At 37.8% G+C, this 12,636-nt stretch overlaps 1 protein-coding gene and 1 pseudogene across 3 annotated transcripts; one reads left to right on the plus strand and one right to left on the minus strand.

Moving 5' to 3' along the window:
- LOC109726301 lies at window positions 3,818–5,812 on the plus strand (annotated as a pseudogene).
- On the minus strand, window positions 6,116–8,918 carry LOC109706862 (binding partner of ACD11 1-like). Of its 3 annotated transcripts, none has more exons than XM_020227873.1 (5): window positions 8,779–8,918; window positions 8,164–8,310; window positions 7,575–7,650; window positions 6,861–6,974; window positions 6,116–6,777 (listed from the first exon to the last, which is right to left on the minus strand). In XM_020227873.1, exons 2-5 carry the CDS (start codon window positions 8,277–8,279, stop codon window positions 6,352–6,354), a joined length of 732 nt encoding a protein of 243 aa, XP_020083462.1. In that variant the 5' UTR covers window positions 8,280–8,310; window positions 8,779–8,918; the 3' UTR covers window positions 6,116–6,351. The 3 variants fall into 3 exon arrangements, with proteins under 3 accessions (XP_020083462.1, XP_020083463.1, XP_020083465.1); XM_020227874.1 differs by having other exon boundaries at window positions 8,164–8,283; window positions 8,779–8,887; XM_020227876.1 differs by lacking the exon at window positions 8,779–8,918 and adding an exon at window positions 7,955–8,075 and having other exon boundaries at window positions 8,164–8,306.

Below are 12,636 nucleotides of genomic sequence, written 5' to 3' on the forward strand. Positions count from 1 at the left end.
AATTAAGTATTAATAATTTTTTTTTTTTGCTTTATAATTTTATTGTTGTATTATTATAATTTATGTATAAAAAATAATTTAATTATTTTAAATNTTATTTATTAAATTATTTATTTTTATTATATTTATATAAAATTTATACATAAATTATATTTTTACACCACACACTTTCCACTAAATAATTAAATTATTTATTATTTATACATAAATTATATTTTTACACCACACACTTTCTACAAAATAAAGAGCAAAATTAATGAAATTTTACTTTCATAACTACGAAAGAAACAGCGAAAAAAAAAATAGTTTTCACCGCAGTCTACTTCAACCGAAGTCTAGTTTCAGTTAAACAAACATGAACTTAAGCCCATTTTAATGGATGGTTGAGATTACTATCGGGTCCATGTGGAACACGCTAGTAGAGACTAGAGAATCCATTTCCTCTACCTCGTATAGAACAGGTTTTTAATGACCTAACAATGGAGCGGGGTACCGACCATCCCTAAAGCAAGTGGCGAAGGGCTTGGTGGTTGGTATTCGAGATCCAAATTCGAATCCTAGTTGATTCACATTTCCAGCTAAATTTATTTCTAAATGAAATAAACGAAGCGGGTAGCGTACTACCTATCTCTCAAAAAAAAAAAAAAAATTAATGGAGCGGGGTTTCAAACTGTTTCGCATGGCAAGCACAATAATGAGTCTAGCAACAAACCAATGCAGAATCCATCTCAACTAACTCTAACTCATACGTGCATGCTCGAGAACTTCACACGTACGTAAGCGACCGAATACTTACTTCAACTGTTGTGAACAATTTCATCCTTCTTTTTTTTTGAGAAAGAGAAAGATAATATGTAATCTAATTCATTCTTTTTTTCAAAAATAAGTTTAGTTAAAAATGTAAAATAACTAGACTTCGAATTTGAAATTAACTTTCAGATGCTAATCATAAAATTTTTACTACTGGGAACGGTTGGTGTATTAATTGTGAACAATTTTATAAATGCATTTGTATCTCCGAGCGTCGTACTCTTCAAAGCCCAGAACATACGCTTAGTCGCTTAGACGAATAAACTAGAAGGAATACTGGGGCATTAAAAGCAACAACTCATTTGCTTTCGCAACCTACCATATCTGCTAGCATTGAAGAAGAAGAAGAAGAACAACAAGACATAATATAATGCAGAAGCTAGTAACTACCATATCTGCTACCATATCTGCTAGTATTTCTATGGTTTCGTACTTTCTCACTTTAGTACTCTTTAGTTTTAACTTTGTCACTGATTTAACGAAAAAAAATATCCCGAAATAGATAATTAAAAAATAAAAAATAAAAACACATGGTACTAACTTGATACACTTTAAACCACAGGGTACTAAAGTGAGAAACTATGAAACCATAGGGAGATATTTGAAGTTTATGAGCGGAATACATAATTAACTAAACAATTACGCTTAGAATGAAAGGTTGTTTGTTTGTTTTCTAATTTTACAGTGGCATTACATATATAGCATGCAAAAATGAGCTAGCAAGGGGTTGAGGAACTCGTAAACCTTATATTGCTGATATAGTTTGGAAATTGAAACGACGTTACTTTGAGGGATTGGTGAGAAAACTAAGAATATATAACTTAAGAAATTATCAATTATGTAGCTCAATTACGCAAACAAAGAGGGGGGGAAGAAAAGAAGAAGAAAGACCACGGCAGGTATATATTGTTTATGTAAAATCCTCAAAGAAAATTGTAACTTTGATTTTGCAACTGATAGAAAATTTCTTAAGACGCTTTGTACAAGGAGGTCTAATAACCTCAATTATTTTAATACTCATCTCAGACATATCCTTTTTATTTATTTTTTTTTATAATTTTTTGAGGATTCAATTAATTATGATGAGTTTGACATGTGGCATGAAATTAAGTTAGGCCTATGATATATAGTACTATTCCTCTTTGTTAATAGCAAAATGATGGATATCGTAAACTTTTTTTTTTTTTTTTAAAAAAAATTCTAATCTCACCTCTGTGCGTAGCACGTTCCGCTCTAATAGAAAATGGCCAATTTTTTTTTTTCTTTTTTGCGTGAGGCTCTCACAGGGATTGAACCCCCAACCTCTAAATTGACAATCGTAATTTACCGATAGTTAGAAATGACCACTCTCGATTGTGTGAAGATGCGTGACATGTGTAGTGAAATATTTCAAATCGTTGTACCTAAAAAGTACCATGAATAAATATATATTTATTTCTGTGCATAATATCACATTTATTATATTACAATAAATAGGATACGATATAGTTTTTGCTATTTTATAGAAAAATAAAAAAGCATATCTGATAAAAAAAAAACATGGTTTACTTTAAAAATAATCGCTGATGACAAAATATTGTTACATAAACTTAATTCGAGATAATAATCTAGGCGGACTCGTATTTAAAGCCTCTTCTACGTACCCTAATATCATGTTAAATAATTGATTACTCTAAAAATTTAAATTATATTTTAATATTTCATATTCAATGGTGATCTATTATAAGATCCTTATTCATTTTTTACCTAAGCCGTGCATGTTTTGCTCTTTATTTTTTTTTGAGAAAAATATTTTGCTCTTTATTACCTATCATGAATCTATTGATTGCACTAATGTACAAAACAACTAAAAAAAGTTCCATTACAGTACTAATCAAACTATTTTGTGTCCTTTAAATATTTAAATTATCAACATCTAATAATCGACCAAACATTAATTAGTAGAAAAATTTGGTCATTCCCCTAGATTGTTGACAAAAATTCTTTAGTTTTGTTCATTCATATTAAAATCACTTTGTTCCATGATATTTGGAGTGCAAACTAAAATAGATTTTGTTTTTTTTTTTAAAGGAAAGAAAAATATTGAGCCAAATAAAGAACATGGCGAGCACACACTTTTGCCGTCCTAGCTATTCAATTTATTAGAAACCGAGAAATTACGCACAAAAGTTAAATTAATGGAGAATTGAGAAACATTCTTTATTTAATGTTAAGTAATAACATCCTTGCTGATGTGTCTTTTTTTTTTTCCAGTATTAGCAGAATTAATCTTATTGGAAGGTTACAACAAGTACATATTAATGTAACAAATTAACGCACTGATACTAACTAACTCTCTCTATTTACCTGCTAATTGATTTTATTGCTAATAAATTCATTCCGTTTAATATGGACAATGTAGATTCGTTGAATCACTAAGCGATAGTGAAAAGTTATATATAAAAGTTTCTGCATTTATACTGTAGAAAAAATATATATTCTCTTTTTGTGCGTTCTTATTCAGAAATGTATGAATTATGCAACCCTCAAAAGTTATTCTTTTATTCGAAAATAACTACAAATCGTTTTCAAATAAAGCCAGTAATTATATAATTTTACGTTTAGCATTATTTTAGATATATTTACTAAAAAAGTTTAAAATTATTAAATCTGTAGAATACCAATAACTTTGATAAAACAATTTACTTAATTAACTAAAATAATTTATTCATTAAGAAAATATCAACTTGAAAAATAATAAGAATAATAAAGCTGCTGGGGCCATATTAAAATTTCACATAGTTGAGCCCAAAATTTTTTCAGAGATTTGCATAGAGAAAATGGTCAAACATTCATCGCGGAGCTTTTCTTATAGTTTGACTTATTATTGCGCGTGCATGTATTTATTTAAAATTTCTTTTTAATTAATTATTCAATTACATAATATTATATATATAATAGAGTTGTTCATGGGCGGCGACTCCTTTTGTATGTTCGACGAGCTTTGACTCCGTCTCTCTCTCTCTCTCTCTCTCTCTCTCTCTCTCTCTAGAATTTGTAGACCCTTCTCCCCTGTTTATTTTTTGCTCTTCGTTATAATTCTCCAATGGCTCACCTTTCACCACCACCTCCTCCATTAATGGGCAAGTGGATATCGGCCTCATGAGCACCCCGAATGTAGTAGTGGCCTCTGAATTATCCGTTTCCTTTTCTGGCTCTTTTCCTATTTGGTCGCAAACGCCCCCTCCCTCGCTCTTGCTCCGCGATCAAAATCCCTACTTTTTCGATCGAAAAATTCGATCTTGGAATGTTTTCAGAGAGTAATTAGCGCATACCGGGTTCGTTGTTTTCCCCTGTTTTCGTCGACTATGGGTTGCACGAGCTCGAAGCAAGCGCGCATCGACCTCCGCCAAGGCGCCCGCTCCCCCTGCGCGAGGAGCTTCTCCGTCCCCATCGAACGCCGCAGCAGGGACGACGCCCACAACCACCACGGCGCCGCCGCAGCCGCCGCGCCCGAGCGATGCGCCGCGGCGGCGCTCCTCGACGAGGCGATGATGAAGAGCGCCAACGACGCGGGCGCTCGCCGGCCCGGGGCGCCGCGGACGCCGACGAAGACGCCGCCGAACGAGCCGGAGATCATCAACGCGTGGGAGCTCATGGCGGGTCTCGAGGACGCGCTCCGCCCCTCCATCGACCGCTCCTTCTCCTTCCACACCACGAGGGATCCGGCGCCGGCGCCGGCTCCCGCCGCGCACGCCCACGGCGACGCCGCCGCGCGCGCCGGAGATCATCAACGCGTGGGAGCTCATGGAGGGCCTCGAGGACGCGCTCCGCCCCTCCATCGACCGCTCCTTCTCCTTCCACACCACGAGGGATCCGCCGAAGCCCGGGTTCTTACCCCTCGATCCGATCNCAGCACCCCCCGCCTCTCCGTGGAGCGCTCCTTCTCCTTCCACACGTCCCGCGACCTCGCCCCCAAGCCCGGTTGGATGCTCCTCGAGCCCGGCGAGTCCGTCGTCTCCGACTTCGACCCCGACATCCTCTCCACGTTCCGCTCCGCATTGGAGGAGGAGGAGGACTTTTCGCCGCCGCTCCTCCGCCCCCCTCGACCTCGATCCCCAGAAATATTAACCACTTCTTTCTTCGAGCGCGGAAAAGACCCCAAGTTCTCCGGGCTCGTGCGCGCCCGCATCAACGCGTTCCAGCAGAGGATCGACGCGAAGAGGGCGGCGAAGGTGGCGCCGTCGTCGTGCAGGCGCAGGTGCCCGCCGGGGGGCGAACGCAAGGTGGTCTTATACCTCACCAGCCTACGGGGAGTGCGCAAAACGCACGAGGATTGCTGGGGCGTGAGGGCGATACTGCAAGGGTACGGCGTGCGCGTCGACGAGCGGGACGTGTCCATGCACGCGGGGTTCAAGGAGGAGCTGAATTGCGTGCTGGGCAAGAGCTTCGCGGGGAAGCTGCCGCGCGTGTTCGCCGACGGCCGGTATCTCGGCGAGGCGGAGGAGGTGCGGCAGATGCACGAGGCCGGAGAGCTCGGGAAGGCCCTCGAGAATTGCCAGATGGCGCCGGCGCCGGCCGGGAAGGGAGCGGAGGCGTGCCGCGGGTGCGGCGGCGTGCGGTTCGTGCCGTGCGAGACGTGCTCCGGGAGCTGTAAAGTTTACGTGGAAGGGGAAGAAGAAGAAGAAGAGGAAGACGAGAAGGGCGGCGGAGGGTTCCGGCGATGCCCGGATTGCAACGAGAACGGGCTCGTCCGATGCCCGCTTTGTTGCTGAAGGAATGCACCACCACCTTTAAAAGGAGAATGATATGCATGGTTAGTCAGAAAGAGTTAGCATTTGGACGGACGAGTTAGCTACACAAGCTAACCAACCAAAAAAAGCGTTGTAGATTTTAGCATTGCTTTAAATTTTGTCGGCATTACAGGCTAATGCGCACGGGTGTTTGATGAATTGTTGTAATTTTTGTACAGCACAGAGAGAAATGGTTCCCAGGGAGAAATATACTTCTTCTTTTTTTTTTTTTCGTTTTTTTTTTTGGTGGGAAGGATCTAAAGTGTGATGATCCTCTTGTATTTCCTATTAAGGGTTTCTGTTGGTTGAAAGAGAGAAACGTAATAAATTGCAAATATAAGTTTGTAACTTTATTTTCAGTTTGTTAAAGCTTGGTTTCCAGTCATCACGTCCCTCTCCTCCAGTTTTTAGGTGAACTCCTGTTCCCTTTGTATTTTCATTTTAAGTGTTTTTAGTATTCAAATTAACAGATTTATCAACATGATCCCAAATATCTATCATATTATGTTACCAAAAACTAAAGATGTCAACAATAAATCACAATAGCAACATCAAAATGTTCTAGCATTAGACAATGTACAGTCAGGTAATTTCTTACATTTCATACCATATAAAATTTTGCCTAGCAGTTCATATGTAGTTTAACATAGAGCTCACGTACCACAATAGATTATTTACATCAATTTTATAGCCCGACATTAACAACATTACCTACATAAACCCCTTATTTGCCATTTTTCGCTGGCTTTTCTTTTTTTCCCCTCCTTCACTATTTGCTACCATGACCGGCCAAATCAGCTGCGGCTTTCGCAGCCCTGGAGAGAGCATCAGAAACCAACATAGCTCCCGCAGAGAAGTAGCTGCTGCTGACGACAGAGTTCGCGACGTTGGTCGCCGTCCTCCCTGTGGCCGATACTACCGACTTAGTGGTCTGCGACACTCCAAGCCTCTCATCGACTGATCGAACCGTATTGACCCCAGCATAGATCTTATCTGTTAGTCCCACCCTCTTGCCGAACTCAGCAACCTTCGCTGCAGCCGTGGAAGAGACCTGATGAGACTCGTCAAAAGCTTTGGCCTTGATCATAGCATCCTTGCTTAGCTCGTAGCCCTTCGAGAGCATCGCTCTGACCACGTCTTGTGCCACTGTGAATGCTTCCCTCGGGGTTGTGTTGAACTGGTACGACCGTTCAGTCTGTTTGCATTTTCAACGTTAATATGTTGAGAGGTACTTAAGAATTACGATAAAAAGAAGAACAATAAAAAGAAGATGCATACACTGGACTCAGTATCATCTTCAACCTTCCAAGAGGGCCTGTCCCAGAAATTACAAGCTTCCTCATATTGTCCCCAGCGAGTTATGCATACTGGTTGATCCACAATGGTAGCTCCCTGAGAGTACCAGGTGTCAATGGGCTTTCATATAAGTACTATCATGATAATTAAAGATAAAGATGTGGGTGGTAGAACACTATCAATGAAAAAATAACCAGCTGGCCAAATATAAATATCACAGCTTAAGTTAAAACCCGATTGAACGCAACAAAATGAATGATGCGTTGGCCTTTGTTCGTGGAAGAATGAAGTAAAAGATTTCGTTCAGGGAGCCGGCTTAGACAAACAAAGAGATTAAATAAAAACAAAAGACAAAAAGAGATGGAGAATTTTCCAGCATTGAAGAACTGGAAACAGAACACCACAAAAGGCAGAACTTAAGATTAAAGCAAAGACAACATTCAAGAGAATTGCACTATCTTAGATAATCGTGGCATGCAATTACTATTCCCTTACAAGTGTGACAGGAAAATAAAATAATTAGAATATAAGAAAGCATTTTTGTTATTAAAACAAAAGCATAAAGAACAGGTAGAAGTAAATCCATAGATAGAAAATCAATGTATTACATCGTAAATATCCTGCAATGCTAGGGAATGTAGTTGTGCAAGTTTACATAACCAACCACAGTTGGCAGGCTTTCCTGCAAGAACTTACGCTTAGCAATACTGCAGTTTCTAAGGCATAAGGCTCTTTGAACGTTACATAAGCAGTAGAACCGTAATCCCCAGATCTGTTTGGAAATGCATCACAAAACAGATTAATTATACAATTGATGAGAATTAACAGTAGTATCTAAGAGTGAGAAATAACTTGATCAGATCAATTTTTGCACATGGTAAGCCATACAAAATTAGGTTCAAAATGTATAAGAGAAATTATTAGGCTGCAAAAAAAGGGCCAACAGGGCATAATTAATTGTTTTGGTTCACAACGACATACAGATCAAACCGGCAAAATCCTTAAACACGCAAGAATATACTAAATGCTAACCAGGGAATGGGAACAGGAACTCGGATACAACTTTTACAAATTACCGAGGTTTGAGATTCATTTAGAAACCACGATTTCCATTTAATGAACTGTAAATTTTGCAGGACAACAGTGAAAAGCCAAGATCATTGATTCCAAATGCGGAATTTCATACACCGAGCAATTCTACATGCAAAAACGGATTAAGCGCTCTGTCAGTCAAAGAAAAACAAAGGTTTCAGATTGCATTAGTCGCCCGCAAACAAAATATCACCTTATAATTTCAATATGCTCGATAGAGCCGGAGAAAGAAAAGAAGTTATAGAGATCTTTCTCGGCTGCTTTACTGGAGAGGTTTGTAACTTCCACTGTATACCCGCCTCCGCTCATGATCCTGCAAATTTGCAACCAGAGATGGTGCCTGTGGTGTCACATGATCAGTAAATAACCCCAAGCATACGATCAATGCTATAATTATAAATTGATTTCAACATCGGGTTTATTAGATATTGGATTCTTCTATCGTAAGTTCACAATAAGCTGCTATTCCAAGGCCAAGTATTGATCTAGACCTAAATTTGTGCAGCTAAATTAGGGTTCTAAGTCAAATACGAGACCTAAATTTGAAGTCATCTAGAATCCTCTTTACTCGGGATCTCTCACGTAGCTTTTTTTAAAAAAAGTAGCGATTAAAAATGAGGCTCCTGAGATTATGTGAGACGAGCAGTAATTGAATATTTAGATCTTTCACAAAAAGTAACTGTAATACTCCTCTTTGAGATAGGTATAAGTTTACACCCGAAAACAAATTCAGAAAAAGAAAAAGAGAAAGCCTTAAAAGAACCTCCGAAACCCTGATTTCATTAAAACTGCATAGATGATAGCTTACTTGGAGTGCTTCTTCTTCTTCTTCTTCTTCTTCTTCAGCTTCAGCTGCGAAGTGCGAAGAGAGAGCTGCTTTTCTTCTCAATTCCGTACATAAAATATACTCTGTTCGTTCGGTGTTAGGTCCTTTTCACCCTGGAACAAGAAGAATCGCGAAATTATTTCCAAGCCCATGGAAAGTAGAAGCTTTAACTTTACAACCATATTGTGGGCCAAAAATATGGGCCAAGAAGGACCCCAAAAATATTAGGCCGTAGAAGCAGCCCAAAAACGACGATCTATAATTGCGAGCACGTTTCTAAACTTTAATTTTTGTTTCAATTAAAACACGTTAATCTTAATAGAAACTGCCAAGTTGGCACCAATAAATATTTACTCCGCCGCATGACAATTTATTTTAGAATTGTGATATATTTTTTTTTATAGTTGAGATTTAATTGAAATTTACAGATTAGAAATCTAATTGTTATTAAAAAAATGTTGGAGGCTAAAATAAAAAAAAGATAAAAAAAAAAGGTTGCGGAAAATATTGATGGATGGGATGGGATTGAATGAAGGATTAATTATAGATGAGAGCTAAGTTTCTGCCGGGTTGGATTTGGATCAAGCTATCTAGCTTGTTTTAACTTAAGTCCAATTATAATTATTTTTAGAAAGTTTTAGTTTTAGAAAATTTTAATTTTAATTTTAATATATATATATATATATATCATGTTAAAATATTCATTCTTTTATTAAGGATATATGCAAGCTGTTAAATAACTTTACTTGTTTTTTAAAAATTTAAAATAATTAGTTGTTATACAAATATTCAATTTAAAAAATTACCTTCAAATTTTTTAAAAAATAGACGGGCTTTAAATTTTGCCAACTAATTTTTTAACATTAATTTCGGGCCCAGTTCGAACTCGAGTCGAGTTCTAACGGTATAATCCAATTCCTAGTCCAAGTTGGAGACCACTAAGTAACCGTTACACTAAAACGGAATCCTAATCCGACTCGGATTACCCAACGGTACGCACTGTTGAATCCAATTCCTAGTCCGAGTAGCGGAGTAGGAGACCACTATGTAACTGTTACACTGAAACGGAATCCTAATCCAACTCGGATTACTACCCAACGGCGCGAAAAAAACTAGCCGTTGCGACCTTCGCCATTCTCCCTATAAATAAGAGCCCTCACTCCAAATCGCGCACACTCCGCTCCCCATTTACCTCGAGGACGAAGAGGGAAAGGGTTCCCTCATGGGTTCTTCGTCTCCTTCTCCCCAATAAGGTTTGCTTCTTCTCCTCCTCCTTTCTCCCTTTTGATTTTTCTAGGTTTCTTTGTTTTCGTATTGTTGGTTTCTTTTGCGATCTAATTCGTTTTAGGGCGCGTAGATTTTTTATTTTGATCTGTTTTCCCTTTTCTTCGTGGATTTTGGATTAGAGTATGGGATTTTATGCCGGTTTCTTATTTCTATGAGCATGAAAGATTGGATTCTTTCACAAATTCGCTTTCTTGAAACAAATTAGAACCGGCTTCAATTTTTAAACTAGTTTTCCATTATTTTATGTGCATCTCCGGCCAAATCTAGGGTTAAATTCGACGCAAATTTGTCTATTTTTCAGGCACAGGATTTATGTGATGTAACCTATACTGAATATCCCTTTAAAACTAGTTTTCCATCATTTATGTGAATCTTGTTAAATTTGGTAGCCTAGTTTTAATTCTTCGAATACAATACTTAGAAATACTTAGGAAAGTTGGTTTCTCGATGTTAAATTGTACATGTAAACCATCATCCGAGATATGTGTATCAGGTGTTTGTTCCTTGATATATTTGATGACTTCTCTCATCATGTTGTGATATGAAATATTATGCTTCATCTAAGTAACAATAATCTAATAACAACGTTCTCCAATTTTAGAAATAATTCTTTTCTTTTCCTCTTATTTTCGTGCCATTATTCTGCATTCTTGTGTGAGTAAAGGATCTTTTGGATCTTATTGCGAGGTGATGGGTTCATCCAAGATCAATCGCCAATTGATTTCGAAAGAGGTATTCCAGAGGCTTCTTGCCAATACCCTTCTCCGAAGAATGGATCTTTAATGGGATCCGGCTCCAAAAGTGCTTCTTCTTTCAATCAAACAAATCGGTGAGGCAGATGAGGTACAGGGGACTCTTGTTAGTTGTTTAGTCAAAAAATATGTTTAGATTGATGTGACGAATTTGATCAATATTTGGACTTCTTGTGATATATTTGTTTTAAATCCCTTCTCTTCCTTCGTATACAGCTGAGATTTTTGAGAGGAGTTGATCAGTATCAATTCAGCATGGTACATTCAATTAAATAGGAAATTCTTGTGGGCTTCATGTAGAACTACTGGATTATTGCACTGATGGGTCTTTTTCTTGTGAATTATTATTACAGGGCTGTACGACCAAGAAAACAAGTGCCAAAACATGCGAACGAGAAAGCAAGTGCCAAAGCGTACGACCAAGAAAGCAAATGCCGGTCCTTTTCTTCATTTTAACTGCAATATATGAGAAGTAACTCATCACTTTTCTTCTATCCTTTCTACATTCTCTGGTGTTATTAGTTTTCTTAATTCATCTTTCTCTTTCAGTTTTATACTTGAATTCTCAGGTGGTTCCATGACTCTGGTGTAAAGGTCAGCTATATTTGCAATAATTTATACTGGGCAAAGAGGCTAGCAATGGTGGAAAAGTAAGAGTAACATTTCATTCTTAATTATCATAATATTTAACTCATTGCTAGTTCTCTAACATTCTTCCATCTCGATTTTTCTTTTTCTAAGGAATCACAGGAAACTAATTTCATTTTAAAATTCATAAGGCGTTGAAGGTCACTTGCTAATCTCATTATCTTTCGACTAGCATTTGTCGAACTCGAAGGTTGATTTTTATTGTATTTTCCGTCCTTTGGAGACTTACAAGAATTTATATTTTATCTTTTCCACCAGCGTAGTTTGTTTGCGAATTGGGATATTAGGTTTGCATCCTTAAGATTTGCCTCATCTTTATAAGCTAGTTTCCAGTAGATTTAGGAGGTTTTTTGGTTCTACTTCAAGTGAATATCTGTATTAGAAGCTGTTTACACTGTGATTTTGGAAATGGAGTTTGAAATAAGATCTATTGTGAAGAGGACGCAAAGAGGGATAAATACTGAGGACTAACTAAGCAAAGGAATAGATGCATCTTAATTTAATTGTCTTCTTGAAGTGCGTGCCACGAGGCTCTTATTTGAGTTGTAGTTGCGAATTGAGCTGAATCCATGTGAATTTTTCATTATGCTATCGCTGTGGGCTTACATTGTGAAGTATGTCAGTTTCGAATTCTTCATGTTTTGCACCATGCTTTTGTGCTATGTGATACTTTATGATTAGTAGAGATTCATTTTCTCTTGTAACTAATTCATGCATCTATTCTAGACCTGGCACTTCATCTGGGATACTTCTTGGTGCGGTTACACTGCCCACTGTCATGCTTTCACGGTTGATTCAACTCTCAAGAGCACTAGCAAGGCACGATAGTGGAATTGAATTCATAGGCTTTACCCTTATGATTCATAGTGTGCAGTTCATGTAAAGCTGCTATTTAAGATCACTTAGTCTACATTTTTTAGTACGATTGTTTTCCTAATTTGCATTATAGGATATTGGGTTTTAGCTTGCAGCCACTTTTCTTTAAATAGAGTTCCAATAATTGTTTTAACTATACTGTATAAAGTATACACTTGTGAGTTCTTTAGAAATGTATATTTATATATTTTCGGGTGCTTATAAGTTAAAATTTACTTGTAACAACTAGTTGTTCCTTCTTTTAAAAGAAAATTGAAATATGTTTGGTGTGTGAATA

The sequence above is a fragment of the Ananas comosus genome, linkage group 2 (assembly GCF_001540865.1).
Source record: "Ananas comosus cultivar F153 linkage group 2, ASM154086v1, whole genome shotgun sequence".
Taxonomy (NCBI): domain Eukaryota; kingdom Viridiplantae; phylum Streptophyta; class Magnoliopsida; order Poales; family Bromeliaceae; genus Ananas; species Ananas comosus.